Below are 19,681 nucleotides of genomic sequence, written 5' to 3'. Positions count from 1 at the left end.
TGATGATTGACTTGAGAGAAACAACTGAGAAATATGGAGTGAAAGCGTATTAGACAACTGGAATAAACAAAACAATTCTTGCAAAATAGAAGGAAAAGGACAAACAACAATGTTCGAGTTCTCTCACTCTCGCTCTCTCACTCTCGCTCTCTCACTAGTTGTAGACCATGTACTTGGGAGTTGCACTGAACTTCTGATAACCCTTGATAACTTTGTTCACTGCATCTAAAAAGTCTTTCTCAGTTACTGTCTTCCTCCTCGCTCTGATTGCATACATTCCAGCTTCAGTGCACACACTTCGGATATCAGCTCCTGCAAAACAAAATACTTGAAAGTCAGACAAACGAAAATAGAGTATATGAGAGAGATGTCTACTGGTTGAGATCATTTACCGGTTGAGTTTGGGCAGAGGCGAGCAAGGAGTTCAAAACGGATGTCTCTCTCGCAGTTCATGGTTCTTGTGTGAATCTTGAAGATCTGCGTTCTGCTCTCCAGATCAGGCAAGCCGAACTCAACCTTACGGTCAAGACGTCCAGGACGTAAAAGAGCAGGGTCCAGTGTGTCAGGCCTGGAGTACATACAGGGATAACAAATGAGTATGACTGTATTGTGTGGTTTACTTAACGCTAGTGATGGAATTGTGGACTGACCTGTTCGTTGCCATAAGAACCTTGATGTTACCACGTGCGTCAAACCCATCAAGCTGATTCACGATCTCAAGCATAGTACGCTGGACTTCGTTGTCACCTCCTACACCGTCGTCAAACCTTGCACCACCGATGGCATCAACTTCATCAAAGAACACGATGCAAGCTTTTTTGGACCGTGCCATCTGCAAAGCGAGATTTGTAAATAACGTTTCAGAAAAAAAACACAGAGGGCAAGAAGTAATGTTGACAAATTGATTACCTGGAACAGTTCACGAACCATCCTAGCACCTTCACCGACATACTTCTGAACAAGCTCACTACCAATAACCCTGATAAAGCAAGCATCGGTTCTGTTGGCAACAGCTCTAGCCAACAGGGTTTTACCGGTACCAGGAGGACCGTAGCAGAGAACTCCCTTGGGAGGATCTATTCCAAGCTTCACAAACTTCTCTGGGTGAAGCATTGGCAGTTCAACGACCTATAATCAACAAATACAACATAACTTTTAATATTATCTTTCTTGGAAAAACTATACCACAACCAACAATAAGCTTATAACTGCAGGCGACGAGATAAGATAATGACACAGGATGATAAGACTGTAAGTGACGTTAGTTTGTTATGTCTTTTATCTCTCTTTTAATATTTGATTCTTGCAAATAATTAAATTGTCCAATGCTCTGTTCCTGAGATAAAAGGATAAGAGTATCTATCACAGGTTCTCCTTTCAAGTTATGTAGTTGTTTAGTTGGTTCAACAATTGTAGGAACGTGTAGTTCCATATCCAATATATAAATAGAAAAGAAAACAAAGAAAAAGGCAGATTGAATTTGCCAAAAGAAACTTTTGTTTTGTATGTGTCTACAGAAATCTCTTATTAGCTTTGAGGAGGGACCTATCACAGGAAGATGACAAAGTTCAACATACCTCCCGCATCTTCTCGATCTGCTCCTTGCAGCCACCAACGTCATTGTAAGTAACGTCAGGTTTCTCTTCGACAGTCATCATGGTGACACTAGGATCGATCTTTGGAGGTAGAGGAATCTGAATCTGATACTTATTCCTATCAACTCTGCAAATATACGTTAATTTTTTTTTTTGTCAGTAATCATCCAAATGATAAAAGGGACTAAACAACAAGAAAAATATACGTAGAACGCAGAAGGAACTGACAACTAAACAAGAGACAATCTCAGTGAGTTCATAAACAGGAAACATACCCAACGCGCATGCCTTCTTCAATATCAGTAGGAGAAACTTTATCACCAAGACCAACGACAAACTACAATTACGGATCAAAACAAAACCAGATAAGGCTACAAAAAAAAACTAGTTATGAAGAGAGACAAACATCAGCTTTGGAATTAAATTAAATGTACCTTCGCAATCTGTTTGACGTTAATGACGTACTTGGCGTCTTCAGTGTTGGGACTAATGATCTTGGTGCATCTAGCAACCTGGACAGTAATTAGAAAGTTACCAGTTAGAGATGCATAAGAAAAAGAATAGAGAGAAGTATCGTAAAATAAAGAAATAGTACCTGGAGAGGTTGCTCCTCTTGCATCATCTGCTTATCAGAAACGAGATCCCACTGACTGGGAGGAGCTAGACCAGTATCAGACTCCTTGATACCTGCAACGAAAGCTCATAAAGGTCTATCCTTTTACTCATGCTAGGCGCTAATCACAAGATAACAAAGAGTGAGCACACATACCACAGAGATCGTTGATCTTTTTAGCAAGCTCCTTGATTTCTTTCTCAACTTTCTTTATCGGCGCAGAGTAAGGCCCTAACCCCTATCATATTCACCAATATCAATAAGTCAATCCTAAAGAACGAATCTAGCTCGAAAACATCAAATTACACTAAATCGAGAAACTATATAACCAACGAATTTGACTACAATTGACTATTCCGAAAACTAAAAGCTAAAGCTGGATCCGTAATCTCCGATGAATCAAGAAATCGAATCTCCAATCGAATTTTAGGGATGGGAGGGGGAGAAAGGAGGCTTACGTAAGTCTTGAGGAGAGCGATATCGTCTTCGTCGAGGGGGCGAGGATTCTTCTCGTCTCGAATCTCATCTTCAATGTCTCTCGTCATCTTCTTCGATCGTTCGCAGATTTGAGAGATGAAAATGCGAATTGAGTTTCTTGTCTTGCCCAAGAGGAAAGCTATTCTTCCACTGTTGAGTATATAGAGGCAGACTTGTCTTGTTCAAGAGGAAAGCTTTTCAAGCTCGGCCCAATATATAATCAAAAATGGGCCGACACTCGCGAACCATCCGCGGACCGCAACTTATATATAATCAACAACTCAATATATAATCTATTCAATATAGGATAGTTTGAATAGTTTTACAAAAATGAAACCTATAATATTATTAAAATATTTACTACCCTTAATAAATAATTAAATATATTAATATGTAATGAACTATAATATTTAATTTAAATTTCATTGATTAAATAATGATCGTTATCTAAAAATAATTTATACTGTGTTATACTCCCTCCATTTTTCAATATAAGTCGTTTTAGAAAATTTTTTATGTTCCAAATTATATGACGTTTTCGGTTTTCTATATAAAATTTGTTAACAGTTAATGTTATATGATCAATGATAAAATACCTTTGATTTTATTACTGGTTGATTTGTGGTTAGATAAATAATAAATGATACTTTTGTTTAGAAAATATAAGAAATTAATAATTTTCTTAATTTGTGTGCACAATTCTAAAACGACTTATATTAAAAAAAAAATCGAGGGAGTACATTTTTTGTTAGTCTTAATGAATAATCAAATTTATTAATATTTAATTTGCCATAGATTAAAAACGGATTTCAATGATTTGATAATAACCATTATCTAAAATATATTTTATTGTGTTATTAAATTTTTATTAACATTAATGAATAATTAACCTTCTGACTTTTAAATTGAGCGTTAACTTACTTTGCAGAAAATAATATAAATTAACTAAATCAGTTTTAAAAATTTGAATCAATCTTTTAAATTTGCTTAAAATAAATGAATTTTTAAAAAGTATATTTATTTCCGGTTATTTTTTTCTATTTCTATCCAAAAATGACATTCATTTTTCTTCTCTTCTTAATGCTGTATTTGAAAGTTCAGCTGCTTTTAGGTTACAAAGACCTTTTTAAAAGTTCCAACGAATCAAAACACGAGGAAAGAATTGGCTCGTAAGTTATCTCCCAAACATCTGAAACAGTTGTTCCAACGAAAAAGTGCCTAAAATGACAAAAGAGTTAGACAAGATTGCGATATTTAAGAACATCGATCTTATTGAGATGGAACAATTTGCAAATCTCTACTATGGTCTCCTCATCAAGCCCTTCCTCACTAGCTTCACCTAGTAGCTTGTATAACTCTTCTGATGGCAACAAAACCTGTTTCATAAGAAACAAAGACGACAATAAGAAGCACGAAGTAAGAACTTCTTCGTTGTTTGATGAGTAGAAGAACAGCTTACACAAGTGGGAGATTGAGCCTCTTGTTCTGGTTTGTTGTTGTTGTTGCTTTCATCTGCATCATCAGTTTGAGGATTTGAATGGTTCGAGAGGAGCTTAAGCAGCTTCTCACTTCCCTGCAACGTCAATCAAAAGGTGATTTTGAGTTTTTATAATAAAAACTTTTATGGATGTATCAAGAAGTAACATTCACAGACCTGAAGCGCTCGCCAGTGAGAATAGGTGCGGAATAAGACCCAGAAGAATGGTATGTTTGGTAATGGCAATACCTAAATGGAACAAACCAACAAAGGCTTTGTTGGCTATGGGAGAGACCTTGAAGAAACTAAACCGAGTTGTTAAGGTTACATACCGTGAATGCAGTGGTCAATGGAAGCAAAGTTACTGAACCAATAAGGTACTTCTTGTGCAGGATAGTCCCACTAGAGAGAGATCAAGTTAGTAACATTCATGTCAGAAGAAACAGAGATTCTCAACTCAAAATGTAGACAATGCAAAAAAAAAGAGCAATGTACCTCATAGCAATGTGGCGGAGTCTTCTGCGTACAAGTCTAGGATCTAAACTGAAACATTTGACACAGATTAGCTAAAACCGTAACCACTCAAACATACTCAAGAATGATTCAAATTAACAAAAAAAATCAAGAAGAGGTAAAGAGAATAGAACCTTGGAGGATAAGAGACTTGTACGAAAGTGACCTCCTTAGATATAGACTTCAAGAAAATCTCAGACGGCTTCACACGAGCCAGAAGCTTCAATCCCAACCTATACATCCACAACCACAGAGACCACAACTTAAACATTAAGCCCATCAAACACACACAACAAAGGTTGAGACTTTACAAACCCATGAATCTTGCTCTTCATTGAACCTTCAGGTGCTATCTCAAGACCCATCCAAGCCTTGTTCATCTAAAACCATTACAAACAACAACTCATCAGACTCATAAAAAAAAACCATTTTTCTTGATTTTCTTTTTTACTTTGAACAGAAACAAAACAAAAGCTTATTGGTCACAACCTTTTCTACACTAATAGATAGCTAAAGCCTCACTAGGCGCCACATAAACACACGGGTATGTTCTGTTGAGATAAGCTTGAAAGAAGCTTAAGCTAGAAGTAATCCTATTCCTATTTATGATAAGATAACTTAGAGATAAACATGGAGTGTTTAGGAAGTTATCTAATAAGTGAGTTATATTAGGTTTAGGATTACATATTCATATATATACATGTCGTGTGTGACATTGAGAGATTGAGAGTGATTTGTGATTGTGAGAGCTTAAGTTTTTGAGCTAGTTTTCTTAAGCTAATAAGAAGAGATATATTCTTATAATCTTGTGAGTTCTTTACAAACGCTTTACAACAATATTTGGTATCAGAGCTATGGGAGATATTGTGGTAGCAAAGAAACCGGAGGGAGGATCATCGTCGATAAAATGTCCTATTCTTACCTCAACAAACTATACTGTGTGGGCCATAAGAATGAAGACTTTATTCAAGGTGCACAAGGTGTGGGAGGTTATAGAATCAGATATAGAGAACAATGAAAAGAGCAACATGGCCATGGCTCTATTGTTCCAATCCATTCCTGAAGCATTAATACTACAAGTAGGAGAGCTGGATACCGCAAAGAAGATGTGGGAAGCAATCAAAACAAGACATGTAGGAGCAGATCGGGTTAGAGAAGCGAGATTGCAGACCTTGATGGCAGACTTTGACCGTCTTAAGATGAAAGACACAGAGTCTATAGATGAATTCGTTGGAAGAATATCTGAGATATCATCAAAATCTGCTGCGCTAGGAGAAGAGATTGAAGAAGCAAAACTAGTGAAGAAGTTTCTCAAGTGTCTTCCTCGAAAGAAGTACATACATATTGTGGCAGCTTTGGAACAAGTCTTAGATCTCAAAACCACAAGCTTTGAAGACATCATAGGACGTTTAAAGGCATATGAAGAACGTGTCTTCGATGAAGATGATAATCAAGATGATCAGGGCAAACTTATGTATGCAAACATGGAAACAGAACATACTCGCGACTACAACAACTACAATAACAGAGGCAGAGGTCGTGGAGGAAGATTCAACAACAGAGGACGAGGTCGCGGTCGGTTCAACGGACCAAGAGATACAACAAATCTTACCTGTTTCAGGTGTGATAAGACCGGACATGTTGCATATAATTGTCCAGATCGCTTGCTTAAATTACAAGCAACACAAGAGAACGAGAACACTGAAACTCAGGAGGCAGATGAGCTGATGATGCACGAGGTAGTTTACTTAAACGAAGGGAACATCGTACCAAGCAACTACGAAGTGAAAGATGGAGAAGAGGATATCTGGTACCTTGACAACGGAGCCAGTAATCACATGAGTGGAGATCATAGGTATTTCTCTTCTATTGATGATTCAATCTCAGGTAAAGTACGCTTTGGAGATGACTCATGCATTGACATCAAAGGGAAGGGATCGATCGAGTTCATAGACAGAAACGGAGAAGCAAGAAAGATCACAGACGTCTACTTTATTCCCAACTTAAAGAGTAACATTATCAGCCTTGGACAGGCAACTGAGTCAGGATGTGATATAAGAATGAAAGGGGAGCACCTCATAATGCACGATCGTGATGGAAAACTCATTACCAAAGCATTAAGATCGAAAAACAGATTATACAAAGTGCACATGAGGATAAGAGATGATCTGTCCCTATTGTCTACAACGACAAGTGATTCACGCAGGTGGCATGCAAGGTTGGGACACATCAACGTTGATACAATGAAGTCTATGATACAGCGAGAACTAGTGACTGGAATCCCTCAGTTCGAGATAGAGAAGAGGGTATGTGGATCGTGTCTAATGGGCAAACAGACAAGGCAAACGTTTCCTCAATCAACTTCATACCGAGCTACAAAAATACTAGAGTTGATTCATGGTGACTTATGTGGCCCTATTAGCCCAAGCACGAGTGCTGGAAACAGGTATGTCTTAGTCCTAATTGACGATCATTCAAGGTATATGTGGACATCGTTGCTCAAAGAAAAGGGAGAAACGTTCAACAAATTTAAAGCATTCAAAAGTCTGGTAGAGAAAGAAACAGGAACACACATACAAAGCTTCAGAACAGATAGGGGAGGAGAATTTGTTTCTCATGAGTTCAATCACTTCTGTAATGAGTCTGGTGTCAAAAGATATCTTACAGCTCCATACACACCCCAACAAAACGGGGTGGTAGAGAGACGTAACAGAACTATGATGGAGATGGCCAGAAGCATTATGAAGCATATGGGAGTTCCTAATTACCTATGGGGAGAGGCAGTGAGACATTCTACCTATCTTTTGAATCGCGTTGCGACTAGGGCACTCAAGGACAGAACACCGTATGAGATGTTTCACAAGAAGAAACCGAATATCAGTCATCTACGTATCTTTGGTTGCATTGGCTATGCAAAAGTAGAGTCAAAGTTGTTAAAGAAATTAGATGATCGGTCTCGGATGCTTGTTCACCTTGGGACTGAACCAGGCTCCAAGGCATATCGACTCGTTGATCCACAGACCAGGAGAATAGTAGTGAGTAGAGATGTGGTTTTTGACGAGTCAAAGGGGTGGAACTGGAATCAAACTACTTCCGAGAAAGACAGAGATGGAAAATTCAAGATCACATTAGGAGCTTTTGGGAATCATGGGATCTTGGAAACAGAGCAATGTGGCGAAGAAGAAGTAGAACCAGGAAGAATTGAAGAGAAGAAAGCAGATGAAACTGAGGTGATTGAAGTAGAATCTGAAAGTGAGGAAGATGAGGATACTGTAACTGAATTGCGAGTACTAAGGAGGTCAGGAAGACAGAGTACAAGGCCGAGATACCTAGATGATTACATTCTGCTCTCAGAGGAAGAAGGTGAGCGTTTGTTGATGTGTCTTAATGATGAACCAAGGAGTTTTGAGGAAGCAAAAGAACACAAGGAATGGGTATGTGCGTGTGAAGATGAGATACTTTCAATCACGAGGCTTGAAACATGGACACTTGTTGACCTACCACAAGGAGTAAAACCAATAGGTTTGAAGTGGATATTTAAGCTCAAGAAAAACTCAGATGGGAGCATCAACAAGCACAAAGCTCGATTAGTAGCTAAGGGATACGTTCAACAACATGGAGTGGATTATGATGAAGTATTTGCACCTGTGGCAAGGATAGAAACAATTCGTTTACTGATCAGTCTTGCAGCTGCGAATGGATGGGAGATACATCATTTGGATGTTAAAACTGCTTTCTTGCATGGAGAGCTATTGGAGGAGGTATATGTCATGCAACCTGAAGGATTTGAAATCAAAGGAAGCGAGGGAAAAGTATACAAGTTACATAAGGCGCTGTACGGTCTTAAACAAGCACCACGAGCTTGGAATGCAAAGTTAAATAAGACACTACTTGAGCTCAAGTTCTCACGGTGCTTAAAAGAGCCGTCGGTATATCGCAAGACTATCAATGGAGACCTTTTATGTGTTGCAGTCTACGTTGACGATCTTTTTGTTACAGGAACAAACATGAGGGTTATAGACAACTTCAAACAAGAGATGGCAACCAAGTTTGAGATGAGTGACCTAGGGAAATTAAGCTACTATCTTGGGATCGAAGTAAACCAACATGAAGATGGGATTACTCTAAATCAAAGCCGGTACGCATTAAAGATATTGGAGGAGGCTGGCATGAGCGACTGCAACGCAGTACAAATACCTATGGATTCAGGTCTTAAGCTATCAAAGTCAGAAGGAGAAAGAGAGATAGATGCGACAAACTACAGAAAGACCATTGGATGTTTTCGTTATCTTCTTCATACAAGACCAGACCTGTCCTACTGCATTGGAGTCTTAAGCCGTTATATGCAAAGCCCCAGAGAGTCACACGGTATTGCAATAAAACAGTGCTTGAGATATTTGAAAGGCAGTACTTCGTATGGCTTAACCTTTGATCGTTCAACATCAAACATGAAGAAACTGGTTGGCTACAGTGATAGTAGCCATAACACTGATCTTGATGATGGGAGAAGCACAACTGGCCACATATTCTACCTTGGTGAAAGCCCCATCACGTGGTGCTCACAGAAACAAGACACGGTGGCATTATCTTCTTGTGAGGCCGAGTTTATGGCTGGAACAGAGGCGGCAAGGCAGGCGATTTGGCTTCAAGACTTGCTCAGTGAGATCGTTGGAACATCATGTGAAAGAGTAGTCATACGAATAGATAATCAGTCAGCAATAGCTCTTACTAAGAACCCGGTCTTCCATGGTCGCAGTAAACATATACGCTCAAGATATCACTTCATCAGAGAGTGTGTGGAGAAAGGATTGATTGAAGTTGAACATGTTCCCGGAACGCAGCAGAAGGCGGACATATTGACTAAAGCTCTAGGGAGAGTTAAGTACAGAGAAATGAGAGAGCTGATCGGCATGCAGGATGTGGTGAAAGTGAACTTCAAGCTTAAGGGGGAGACTGTTGAGATAAGCTTGAAAGAAGCTTAAGCTAGAAGTAATCCTATTCCTATTTATGATAAGATAACTTAGAGATAAACATGGAGTGTTTAGGAAGTTATCTAATAAGTGAGTTATATTAGGTTTAGGATTACATATTCATATATATACATGTCGTGTGTGACATTGAGAGATTGAGAGTGATTTGTGATTGTGAGAGCTTAAGTTTTTGAGCTAGTTTTCTTAAGCTAATAAGAAGAGATATATTCTTATAATCTTGTGAGTTCTTTACAAACGCTTTACAACAATATGTTCGCTTTTTATATAAAGAAGGAAACTTTAAACCTTGTCGGAGATGAAATCGACAAGAAGCTCAGCGTTGGCGTTGATGGGCTTCGATTCAGACGATATCTTCTTCCATAAACCTCGTATAGTTGTCGGAGTAACACCGGAGGGAGACTGAGCAGCGAAAGGATCGACGGATCTGCTGAAACACCACTTCCTCCCTTTAATCGGGAAAACAACCAATCTCGCTCTCATGGTGATCGAATAAGAGAGTAGCGAAAAGCTTTGATCTTTAGTTAAGGGTTTTTGTTAAGCTGTCGTGTGGGTATTATTGCTATACACGACGTGGGTTTTGGAAAAGATCGAAGCTTTAAGACTTCACGAGGAAAGGCGAAGAACCGGCGGCGCGTCTCTTGGGATATATACAACACTATCCTCATAAAAACGACAAATGTATACATACATAACATATGTAATACATAATTTTATTATTTTTTTTTTTTTGTCCGATTTAAAAAAAAAAAAAAATAGACTAATCGCATATTGCCACGTGTTAGTGGAACCCGCAAACAATACAAAACTTCCCACAGAAAAGAAAGAAAGCGTGGGTTTTATGATTTTTGTAGGCCCTACACCTCTTAAAACTCCTTAAAAGTCAGCGATAATGCTGTTCTAAAGATTTAAAATATGTTCGGATATTCAAAAAATTTAATTTGGTTGTTTCTGTTTTCGGTTGGGTTCACTAACAAAGTTAGAAATCAGCTAATATTCAAATTAATTTCAGATCTCATTCAGTTCCAGTTTAGTTTTGATTTTCGATTAATTCAATTAAAAAAAAAACTCAAAAGCGACGTTTATGGATTAATATCAGATTTTTCAAGTTTTTAGATAAAAATCCAATAGTTCGAATAAATGTTCATGGATTTAGTTTGGACATTTTCGAATAAAAATTATTAAGGTATTCGAATAAAAATTATTTTGGTAATTTATTTTTTAATATTTTGGTTTATAAATAATTTTTAAATTATTTGATTATTCTAAAACTAAATATAATTAATTTTATAAGTATATAAATTATATTACATAAAGCCATAATTTTTATCAAGAGTTATAAATTCTCATGTCAAAAGAAAAGAGATAAATTCTCAGGTCAAAAGAAAAGAAAAAAGAGTTACAAATTCTACCTGAACCCGAAGTATTGTTATCTAAATTTGATCCAAACATATATAAAATTCGAATAGGATCTAAAAAGCTGAACTCTAACGCCTTGACCTAAAAATTGAAATGACAATGACAGATTATAAGCAAATAAACAAATGGTTAGTGTTTAATTTTAAATCATTAGCCACTTGGATAAGTGATGGAAACTCACACATCACTAAGACTCAAATTATATTAGAAAGGAACTGTATCAGATGCATCAGACCAGTAATGGGTTACAGAGAAGTATGCCTTTATTGTTTTGATACACTAATAAACTATGCACAAACCACAGAAACAACAGAATTAGACTGTTTGTATAAGATGAGAGAACTCACAAAAAAGAGAGATTGTGTTCCTAATCTATTCATGATCGGCTATAAAATTAGGCTGCTCGTTTTGACAGAGATACTCATCGCAGACCGAAGCAGTTCCCCAGTCTTTCCTGAGTCTGAGGATATCCTCTGTAAATGTAGAACCTGAGGCACCAATGAACACGCTTGACATTGCACATATTGTCTTGTCCAACATTGCTTCCACCTTTAAAAAGGTGAAAATACAACTTATGATTCTATTCATTCAAATCCTCAATATGAAGAAGATAAGAGAGGTAGTGTGTTACCTGTGAGTCGCCCTCGAGACCATGTCTGTACAACAATGCATCCCATTTCTCAGCTGAGTCACGAGGTGGTCGCTTTACGAATGGAACAGTCTTTCCATTTATGATCAACAGTAATTGTAGCAGACCAGTTTCGCTTTCAGCTGCATCGGTAGAGAGGTAGACAACCGGTGCATCCACCTTCTCAACCAGACGAGCGATGCAGTGAGCAGCTTGAGGTATGGGGTAAAAGCAACTTGGATTCTTGGCATTACTGACACATAAAAGAAAATTACTTAGCAAACAATATCAATCTTAACCAAAATTCCGAATCGAACTAACCAAATCTGAACCGAATAACCGAAATGCACCATACCAGAACTTCAAGAATCCATGCCTACGAAAATGAAGAGCAACGTAGTTCCTGCCAAGGAAAGTCTGGATAAACCTCTGCGCAGTGAGCAATATCAACCGGTTCGGTTCAACCAAAGTCTTGCACTTGTGAGCCAGAGGGCCACCAGGCTGCATCACCCACTCTCTCTCAACATTAGCATAGAACACATCTCCAATCGCAATAACATCATCATCCGATCTGAAACTCCTCTCCACTTCCTCAGCCGTCTTATTACTCGGCTTCGCAATATCTTCCTCCTCCCACGGCGAGTCCACCTTCCCTCCAATACTAATCCCCAAACCCTTCAGCTTTGCAATATGCTCTTTATCTACATAACACGCCTCTGGCTTCGAGAAGTAACATATGAATCTATCGATATGCACATGATGATGCTTCTTCCTGCTCTTCCAAAACTCCTCAAACGAAACCACTACCTTCCTCCCTAAGCAAGTATTGATCCGATCAATGTCAATGATTCTACTGTAATGGTAATCAAATCTATGACTAGGGATCACGAGGGTTCGTTTCAGCAACGCTGCAAAGAACATATGCTTCTCCAGACAGATCAAGTGGTTACTCATCTGACCAGACAAGCAGATCGCGAACAGGAACTTATCTCTCCTCGGCTTCCACTGAATCGTCTTGCGCTTTAACAACTTCTGTTCCACTCTCCGACAACTACCCCCACCGTAAAGACCGAGACTTTCGGCTTTATGAGGCGACAGCAACGCGTTTTGGATCTGTCTGTTCAACGACATCTCTCGGAAAAGAGCGGACTTCATGTCGGAGACTGATAGAGTTCGGTTCCAGAGAGAGGAGAGATCGGTTTCTTGCTTCCTGAGGAGATACAGAGCTCGAAGATCCGATTCCTCGGGGGCATGATTTGGTCGGAAAACGGAATCCGGGACCTTGTCGGAGGAGAAGTAGTTGGTGAGATCGGTGGATAAGTAGACGAGGACGAGGAGTAGAGGGAGGAAGATGACAATGCACTGCCGTTTCGTGAGGTTGAGCTTGAAGAAGCTTCGTCGTAAGCGTGATCGGAGACTCTCCACGTCGAAGGTAGGTGGTGGTCGTTGCTCCGCCGCGTCGATTTGGGAATCTGATTCGTCGAGTAGGTTTCGGAGATCTTCTTCTTCTTCGTTAGGCGATGAGGATGACGAGGAGGAAGAGGAGGGAGGTCTCTCCATTAGTGAAGCGTCGCAGTCTCATTGCCGGAGATCAACCCGGAACCGCCGACCCATATACTAGACTTTGTTTAAGATCCGACCCGGTAAAGATAACACGTGGCTTTTCTCGATCCACATTTAAAGATGTTAATCAATACGACGGCGTTCGAAGTGAAAGATGTGCAAGGCCCTTTATAAGCCCAACAACAGGTGATACGGGTCGGGTAAGTGGTTATATAATGCAATCACGTGGTTATGAATACGTCGCCGTTTAATTGTCCCAACAAAGGTTTAAGGCCCATATATGATACGGGTCGGGTTGTTTGAACAAAACAAACCGGGTCGTGTTATCTTCCATGTCCTGCGTGAAAGCCAGACAAAAGTATCTTGGTTCAAGTTTTGCTATTTTGTGTGGCTTATCCTTCTCGTCTGTCTTTAAAAATCCTGCAAAAACCCTTCGCCCAAACATAAATATTGTTTCGTATAATCTTACAATACAGTTCTGGTTGTGTCGCGAAGAAAAAGAGAGAGTTTAGAGTCAGGTTCTCCTGGTCTGAATGAGCTCCCAATGCCTTCTCTAGGTACTTTCTCTGGGTTTTGACTGGTACTACTGTTTAGAATTCTACTTCAGTGTTGTTGAGACCTCTCTCTCTTGCCAAATTTGTTTCTTGCCTATTGGGTAAGAGTGATATAATTCAATTGCATTTGCGGTCTTATGTCTGTGAAAAGCTAAGATTTTTAATATATTCATAGTTACTCTTGGGTGCTAAATGCATGCATTTGTGACAAAGACTATTGATTTGTATTGTTTGTAGAGAACGTTTAATGTTTACTTGTGTTTTTCTGTGCTCCTGAAGATGCTTCTATGGTTTGATCACTTGTTTTAGAATAAAAAATGCTTATTTACCTTTAATTGCTTAAAATTACTGTTAAATCTTGCAGATATTGCTACCATCCAACCTTCTTTGCAAGCTCATCTTGTTCCATTGGGGGCTCAGAGTATTATCATCCATGCCAAAACCCTACCTAACCCATGGAGACAATCCACTTTCTCCAAGAGTTTGAAATTCTACACTGGCCATCTTCATGTGCCAAGAGGCAGAGTTCTTATTACTGCAGTGGCCACTGTTGAAACCAAATATCCTGCTCAGAAAGAACACCAACGAAGCTCTTCCTTGTCTTCTTCTGATGCTTCAAATCCCTCTGATGGTCTAAATGGAGGTTCTGATGATGGAGAAGAGGTGGATGACAGAGAAAGGCTAAGGAGGATGAGGATCTCCAAGGCTAATAGAGGGAACACTCCTTGGAACAAAGGCAGGAAGCATAGTCCAGGTTGGTATTTTTAGCTTTGTCATTTCCTCAAAAATCCATCTTCACTTGCTTCTAGTTAGTAAACATTATAATAATAATCTTTTTATTTTGCGTTTATGCAGAGACCCTACAGAAGATTAGAGAAAGGACAAAGATTGCAATGCAAGACCCTAAGGTGATGTCATGTAAGAATGTTTATATATGTCCTCTTAGAGGAGAAAAGTTATAGATTCTACCCTTGTGTTACTCTAGTCATGAGGTAACTTATATTATGTTAGGGCGTTTATGTCTTTTTTCAATCCCTCATAGATCCTTTTTTGTGTCTTCTTCCTTTGGCAGATCAAGATGAAGTTATCAAATCTCGGACACGCACAAAAGTAAGTACTGTTCTGTTGTTTTGTGCATCTTTCACTTGCTGGAGCTTTAACTTGAATTATTTGTACAGCGAGGAGACACGGTTGAAGATTGGGGAGGGAGTGAGGATGCGGTGGGCGAGGAGAAAGGAGAGGAGGAAAGTGCAGGAGACATGTCATTTCGAGTGGCAAAACTTGTTAGCAGAAGCTGCTAGAAAAGGATATACAGATGAACAAGAGTTTCAGTGGGATTCTTACAAGATCTTGGATCAGCAGAATCAGCTGGAATGGCTTGAAAGTATAGAGCAGAGGAAAGCCGTTAGAGCAGCTAAAGGTAACAGAAGAGCTCCAAAATCTCCTGAACAGAGAAGGAAGATCGCTGAAGCCATAGCTGCCAAATGGGCTGATCCAGTAAGTTGTGTTTTTGTAATATGATCACATCACTAGGGCTGGGATTTTTAACCAAACAGAACCCGCCGAACCGGCCAAAATTTTGGTTAGTTCGGTGAGAAGTTTGGTTGGCAGGTTTTAAAAAACTTTCAGTTTTTGGATAAGTTCGGTTAGTTAATCGGTTAGTTCGGTTTTTCAAACAACAAAAACTGAACTAACCGAATAAACCAAAATTTCGAACCGAAGTAAAACCCAAAATTTCAAATCGAATTAACCAAAATTTTAAACTGAATTATATGTATTTAAACCTTACCTAAATTTTTAACCGAAGTATAATCGAAACCAAAAACTTTAGTTTTTTTCTTCTTTTTTTACCAAAAACTTCAGTTAGTTCGGTAAAAATTTTAAAGACCAAATTACTCGAATACCGAACTGAACCAAACTTTTTTACGGATCAATTCGGCCAGATTTTAGTCAAACCAAACTACCCGAACCCGCAGCACTATGTCATCACTTGTGGTCTTTAACTTGGTTTGGTTTCTGTTGTCAGGCTTACCGTGAAAGGGTGTGCTCTGGCTTGGCAAAGTATCACGGTATACCTGAAGGTGCTGAGAGACGTCGTAGAAGACCAAGTGGGAATGCAGAGCCTAGAAAGAAGAGTCCTCCAACTAAAACTACAAGAGTTTTAGAGACTGTACGCAAAGTTCAAGTAGTGAAAGTAAGGAAGCGAAGAACACCAGTTTATAAAGATCCTTTGGCTAGTTCAAAGCTGGAGATGATTAAAAGCATCAGAGCAAAAAGAGTTGCTGAAGAGTCTAAGAAGATGGATGCTGTGCAACGAGCAAGGTCAGTAACTGTTTAATATATCTCTGTTTTGGATTTGTAAACTAACCTTTTTGTTTCTTGGTCAGGCTTTTGATCTCAGAAGCTGAGAAAGCAGCGAAGGTTCTTGAGGTTGCTGCTATGACAAGCCCTGTTGCTCATGCATCTTTGTTAGAGAGTAAAAAGCTTATAGCAGAAGCAACACAGCTGATTGAATCTTTAGAAATTAGCCAGGTGGCTGCTTCAGATGAAGATGGTACTTGCCATCAAGAACAGCCAGGAGAGGTAAACGGAACACACACATTACCAATCAATGGAGAGAGTCTTCACTTGAACTTGAGATGTAGCGATTTGCCACAGCCAAATGGAACCAGAGTTGATCCTCCATCACCAGAGTCTAATGGAGCTATCAAACTTAGTGAGAGTCCTCATCGTCCAAATGGTTCTAATGCTTGCCATGGAGTGGGGGAAAAGGGTGAATCTTTGGAATCAGGGAATGTAACTAAGAAGTGGGTTCGTGGGAGGCTAGTAGAAGTCACCGAAGCAGCCTGAACTTGTTTTTTTATCAACTGGACATGAGGTCATGTTGTGGCGATTTAGCAGAGAAAAAAAAAACATATTGTTCAATTAGTGATTCGAAATTTTTGCTTCGTGTTTGGTCTCATGCTTGAGAGAAGCAGTTTCCAGATTGAGATGTGGCAGTTGTATCTATAATAACTCAATTGTATGTCAGAGATTCAGGTTAGTAAACAGTTATCCATAGCTTTTCGATTATTATTGAATATTGAAAACCTCATCAAAAAGAAGAACAAAAAACATAGCAAGACAAGACAAAGATCATGTGATTAGCAGGGCTCTTGTCCAGACGACAAATCTCCCAAAACAAACGATTACTTGGAACATATAATTTGACGGAACAATTTAAATTTAAATTTTTCATATTTAAATACTTTTGCTAATATTTATAGATAAATAAAATTTATAACTTTGATAGCAATAATATTTTATAGAATTTGAAGCTGTTTATAGAGGTTTTATTGATAAAATAGTTCTTATAAAACAAGTAAAACAAACTAATATAAAAAATAATTTGGACGTTTCAAATTTTAGTTTTACTCGGTTTACTTGTAATCTATAAAAACTAAAATTGTGAAACGATCTTCATCATAGAATAAAAACATTATCACAGTATCCAATATTACTTCACCCATCTATTCTTCCGGATCTGTCATGACGTCTTGGCTGAAGGGTGAACTTCTGGGACGAGGATCGTTTGGCCCCGTGTATGAAGGCATTTCAGGGTAAGTCGTACCGATTAAAATTTGAATTCTTGGTTGGAAAGAATATAGTGAGTGCTAAGCGAGTTTTCTTTTATGCACATAGCTGGATCTAAGAGTTTGAAGGCTATAAATATATTTTCTTAAAAAATTATAAAGAGAAAAAAGTCATTGTTTAGGTACTTCTAAAACTTCCAAAAAATTTTGGGGTGAAGACCAATATTTCATTAAACTTGGCCTAGATCCGGTCATGTTTTTTTTTTTGCATTTTGCTGATGGTGATACTTTTTTTGTATGGATAGTGATGGAGACTTCTTTGCTGTCAAGGAAGTTTCACTACTTGAATATGGAAGTCAGGCACAAGAGTGCATACAAGAACTCGAAAGGGTGATGATATATATAAGCTTATACGACTGTAGCATATTCTCATTGATCTGTTAATTAAATGTTGGCTGCTTTGCTTATCCTCCTTGCTTTTGCCTTATTTCATTTTTTATAGGAGATTTCATTACTAAGTCAGCTTCAGCATCAGAATATCGTGAGATATCGTGGCACAGCCAAGGTATGATCCCGTTATGACTCACTGTACACACTTGCAAGCAGCTGCCTAGGCATTTCCATTTTGGTGTTTGCAGGATGGGTCGAATTTGTACATCTTTCTTGAGCTTGTAACCCAAGGTTCTCTTCTAAAACTTTACCAAAGATACCAGCTCCCGAACTCTGTGGTGTCCACGTACACAAGACAAATCCTTGATGGCTTGAAATATCTCCATGGAGAAGGTTTTATCCACCGGTAAGACTAGTACAAACTTTTCTCCTCTTTAAACTTTTCTCGGGAAGCATATTTGCAATATTTTTTTAGTTCGAAAAAGACTAGTGCAAACTCTCTAGTTTCCCTTACTTTTTTTCATCTGATCCAACAAAGGGACATCAAATGTGCAAATGTATTGGTGGATGCCAGTGGAGCTGTTAAGCTTGCAGATTTTGGATTGGCTAAGGTTCTTTTCCATTTATAGTTTTGTTTTTGCCCTTATAGATGGATGATACCCACTTGGTTCATAGCTTACCCCTTTCTTGATAATTGTCATTTTGTTATTTAGGTGTCACAATTGAACAACATCAAGTACTGCAAAGGGACTCCATTCTGGCTGGCTCCAGAGGTACTGTTTTAGGAGATTATCACACTTTTTCTTTCTACTATTTATATGATTACAATGATCGACAGACATGTTAAACTTCAACATAATTGTTACTGATGTGTGACATTGGTTGCTCAGACTTTTTTTAGGGACTGATGCCCATACTTTAACATACATGTGGATTCAGTTCACTTTCACGGTGCATAATGCTATACTTGTATGGTTGATTCTAAATGGAACATAACAATTTGTTTAGGTTATTAACCCGAAGCGTGCTAACGCGTATGGAAGCTCGGCTGATATATGGAGCCTTGGGTGCACAGTGCTAGAAATGCTGACTCGTCAGTTTCCCTACTCCCATCTAGAATACCCTGTAAGTCGTCAAGTTTTTCAAACTTTCTCTATATAAAGTAAGGAAATTCTTTTGGTGAAAAATCATGACAAAGCACTATTCAGTCTCATTACTGTGTCTGTGTTGTATTAGACTTTTTCATATTTAAGGTTATTGTTTATTTCTTCATGGGGTTTTCCGAGTAAAATGTCAGATTTTGTGCAAACACGCAGGTTCAAGCTTTGTTTAGGATCGCAATGGGTGAGCTTCCGAACATACCTGATACATTATCACTAGATGCTAGAGATTTTATAATTAAATGTCTCAAAGTGAACCCGGAGGAGCGGCCAACTGCGGCTGAGCTGCTGAACCATCCATTTGCATCCTCAGGCTCCAGCTGGAAATCAGGATCTCCGCTTGCTTCTCCATAGACGAGGCTAATTTGGTAGATTGTCTACATTGGTGAAGCTCTTGGTGTCGTTTTCACGGGAATAAACCAGAATCAAGAACTGTAGATTCTAAAATTGATGTCCTTATGTATGTGAGCAGGCTATGCAAAATATTTGTGTAAGATGGATAAGACCCCAAAGAAACTAAAAACTATTGGCGAAACTCGAGACATGATTCTTCAACACACGTTTCTGATTCAGTTGGGTAGCAAGAGCTAGACTGCCTGGATACATATCCTTTAGGTTGTTTAACCGATGGGGTCTAAAGTAATTATAAGTGTTACAGAGGTTAGTTCATTGGTGGTGGGGGCTGGTTACAGTCGACCGGTTTCACTTTCTTGCTAAATTGAAAAGAATTGT

At 38.7% G+C, this 19,681-nt stretch overlaps 5 protein-coding genes across 9 annotated transcripts; 2 read left to right on the top strand and 3 right to left on the bottom strand.

Annotated features, from left to right (window-relative positions):
* Positions 1-6: 6 nt before the first annotated feature.
* On the bottom strand, positions 7-2,926 carry LOC103871112 (26S proteasome regulatory subunit 7 homolog A). Its single transcript, XM_009149337.2, has 10 exons — positions 2,667-2,926; positions 2,365-2,446; positions 2,191-2,282; positions 2,030-2,107; positions 1,871-1,932; positions 1,578-1,722; positions 910-1,128; positions 651-832; positions 393-568; positions 7-312 (listed from the first exon to the last, which is right to left on the bottom strand). Exons 1-10 carry the CDS (start codon positions 2,751-2,753, stop codon positions 155-157), a joined length of 1,281 nt encoding a protein of 426 aa, XP_009147585.2. The 5' UTR covers positions 2,754-2,926; the 3' UTR covers positions 7-154.
* Positions 2,927-3,744: 818 nt separating this feature from the next.
* Positions 3,745-10,362, bottom strand: LOC103871111. Its single transcript, XM_009149335.3, has 8 exons — positions 9,952-10,362; positions 4,991-5,055; positions 4,810-4,908; positions 4,658-4,705; positions 4,495-4,564; positions 4,340-4,411; positions 4,145-4,258; positions 3,745-4,061 (listed from the first exon to the last, which is right to left on the bottom strand). Exons 1-8 carry the CDS (start codon positions 10,144-10,146, stop codon positions 3,921-3,923), a joined length of 804 nt encoding a protein of 267 aa, XP_009147583.1. The 5' UTR covers positions 10,147-10,362; the 3' UTR covers positions 3,745-3,920.
* Positions 10,363-11,243: 881 nt separating this feature from the next.
* Positions 11,244-13,475, bottom strand: LOC103871110 (O-fucosyltransferase 14). Its single transcript, XM_009149334.3, has 3 exons — positions 12,066-13,475; positions 11,714-11,963; positions 11,244-11,631 (listed from the first exon to the last, which is right to left on the bottom strand). Exons 1-3 carry the CDS (start codon positions 13,268-13,270, stop codon positions 11,455-11,457), a joined length of 1,632 nt encoding a protein of 543 aa, XP_009147582.1. The 5' UTR covers positions 13,271-13,475; the 3' UTR covers positions 11,244-11,454.
* Positions 13,476-13,576: 101 nt separating this feature from the next.
* LOC103871109 lies at positions 13,577-16,899 on the top strand. Of its 3 annotated transcripts, none has more exons than XM_009149333.3 (7): positions 13,577-13,830; positions 14,192-14,581; positions 14,683-14,735; positions 14,900-14,937; positions 15,006-15,324; positions 15,854-16,149; positions 16,215-16,899. In XM_009149333.3, the coding sequence occupies exons 1-7, from the start codon at positions 13,818-13,820 to the stop codon at positions 16,675-16,677; spliced, it is 1,572 nt and encodes a 523-aa protein (XP_009147581.1). In that variant the 5' UTR covers positions 13,577-13,817; the 3' UTR covers positions 16,678-16,899. The 3 variants fall into 3 exon arrangements, with proteins under 3 accessions (XP_009147581.1, XP_033128358.1, XP_018508176.1); XM_033272467.1 differs by having other exon boundaries at positions 13,608-13,842; XM_018652660.2 differs by lacking the exon at positions 13,577-13,830 and having other exon boundaries at positions 14,405-14,581; positions 14,683-14,745.
* Positions 16,900-17,134: 235 nt separating this feature from the next.
* LOC103871108 (mitogen-activated protein kinase kinase kinase 1) lies at positions 17,135-19,521 on the top strand. 3 transcript variants are annotated; one of them, XM_033272470.1, is made up of 9 exons: positions 17,135-17,426; positions 17,705-17,789; positions 17,902-17,964; positions 18,038-18,195; positions 18,328-18,400; positions 18,503-18,562; positions 18,798-18,887; positions 18,998-19,009; positions 19,106-19,521. In XM_033272470.1, the coding sequence occupies exons 1-9, from the start codon at positions 17,356-17,358 to the stop codon at positions 19,301-19,303; spliced, it is 810 nt and encodes a 269-aa protein (XP_033128361.1). In that variant the 5' UTR covers positions 17,135-17,355; the 3' UTR covers positions 19,304-19,521. The 3 variants fall into 3 exon arrangements, with proteins under 3 accessions (XP_033128361.1, XP_018515018.2, XP_009147580.1); XM_018659502.2 differs by having other exon boundaries at positions 18,998-19,042; XM_009149332.3 differs by lacking the exon at positions 18,998-19,009 and having other exon boundaries at positions 18,798-18,914.
* Positions 19,522-19,681: the final 160 nt, after the last annotated feature.

This window comes from Brassica rapa, chromosome A06 (assembly GCF_000309985.2).
Source record: "Brassica rapa cultivar Chiifu-401-42 chromosome A06, CAAS_Brap_v3.01, whole genome shotgun sequence".
NCBI lineage: Eukaryota > Viridiplantae > Streptophyta > Magnoliopsida > Brassicales > Brassicaceae > Brassica > Brassica rapa.
This window is presented reverse-complemented; position numbering and strand designations above follow the sequence as displayed.

What these genes read in the sequence shown, in the direction of transcription:
- LOC103871112 (XM_009149337.2), bottom strand. Translation starts at nt 2,753, where the DNA reads ATGACGAGAGACATTGAAGATGAGATTCGAGACGAGAAGAATCCTCGC. An exon ending in AGATCGAGAAGATGCGGGAG is followed by an intron (nt 1,129 to 1,577) that starts GTATGTTGAACT and finishes TGTTGATTATAG; the next exon opens with GTCGTTGAACTGCCAATGCT. An exon ending in GTTCTTATGGCAACGAACAG is followed by an intron (nt 569 to 650) that starts GTCAGTCCACAA and finishes TATGTACTCCAG; the next exon opens with GCCTGACACACTGGACCCTG.
- LOC103871111 (XM_009149335.3), bottom strand. Translation starts at nt 10,146, where the DNA reads ATGAGAGCGAGATTGGTTGTTTTCCCGATTAAAGGGAGGAAGTGGTGT. An exon ending in CAAGTCTCTTATCCTCCAAG is followed by an intron (nt 4,706 to 4,809) that starts GTTCTATTCTCT and finishes CAAATGTTTCAG; the next exon opens with TTTAGATCCTAGACTTGTAC. An exon ending in AGGCTCAATCTCCCACTTGT is followed by an intron (nt 4,062 to 4,144) that starts GTAAGCTGTTCT and finishes CTTATGAAACAG; the next exon opens with GTTTTGTTGCCATCAGAAGA.
- LOC103871110 (XM_009149334.3), bottom strand. Translation starts at nt 13,270, where the DNA reads ATGGAGAGACCTCCCTCCTCTTCCTCCTCGTCATCCTCATCGCCTAAC. An exon ending in CATGGATTCTTGAAGTTCTG is followed by an intron (nt 11,964 to 12,065) that starts GTATGGTGCATT and finishes TTTATGTGTCAG; the next exon opens with TAATGCCAAGAATCCAAGTT. An exon ending in GTCTCGAGGGCGACTCACAG is followed by an intron (nt 11,632 to 11,713) that starts GTAACACACTAC and finishes ACCTTTTTAAAG; the next exon opens with GTGGAAGCAATGTTGGACAA.
- LOC103871109 (XM_033272467.1), top strand. Translation starts at nt 13,818, where the DNA reads ATGCCTTCTCTAGGTACTTTCTCTG. An exon ending in AGGCAGGAAGCATAGTCCAG is followed by an intron (nt 14,582 to 14,682) that starts GTTGGTATTTTT and finishes GCGTTTATGCAG; the next exon opens with AGACCCTACAGAAGATTAGA. An exon ending in AATCTCGGACACGCACAAAA is followed by an intron (nt 14,938 to 15,005) that starts GTAAGTACTGTT and finishes TTATTTGTACAG; the next exon opens with CGAGGAGACACGGTTGAAGA.
- LOC103871108 (XM_018659502.2), top strand. Translation starts at nt 17,356, where the DNA reads ATGACGTCTTGGCTGAAGGGTGAACTTCTGGGACGAGGATCGTTTGGC. An exon ending in GTGTATGAAGGCATTTCAGG is followed by an intron (nt 17,427 to 17,704) that starts GTAAGTCGTACC and finishes TTGTATGGATAG; the next exon opens with TGATGGAGACTTCTTTGCTG. An exon ending in CATTCTGGCTGGCTCCAGAG is followed by an intron (nt 18,563 to 18,797) that starts GTACTGTTTTAG and finishes CAATTTGTTTAG; the next exon opens with GTTATTAACCCGAAGCGTGC.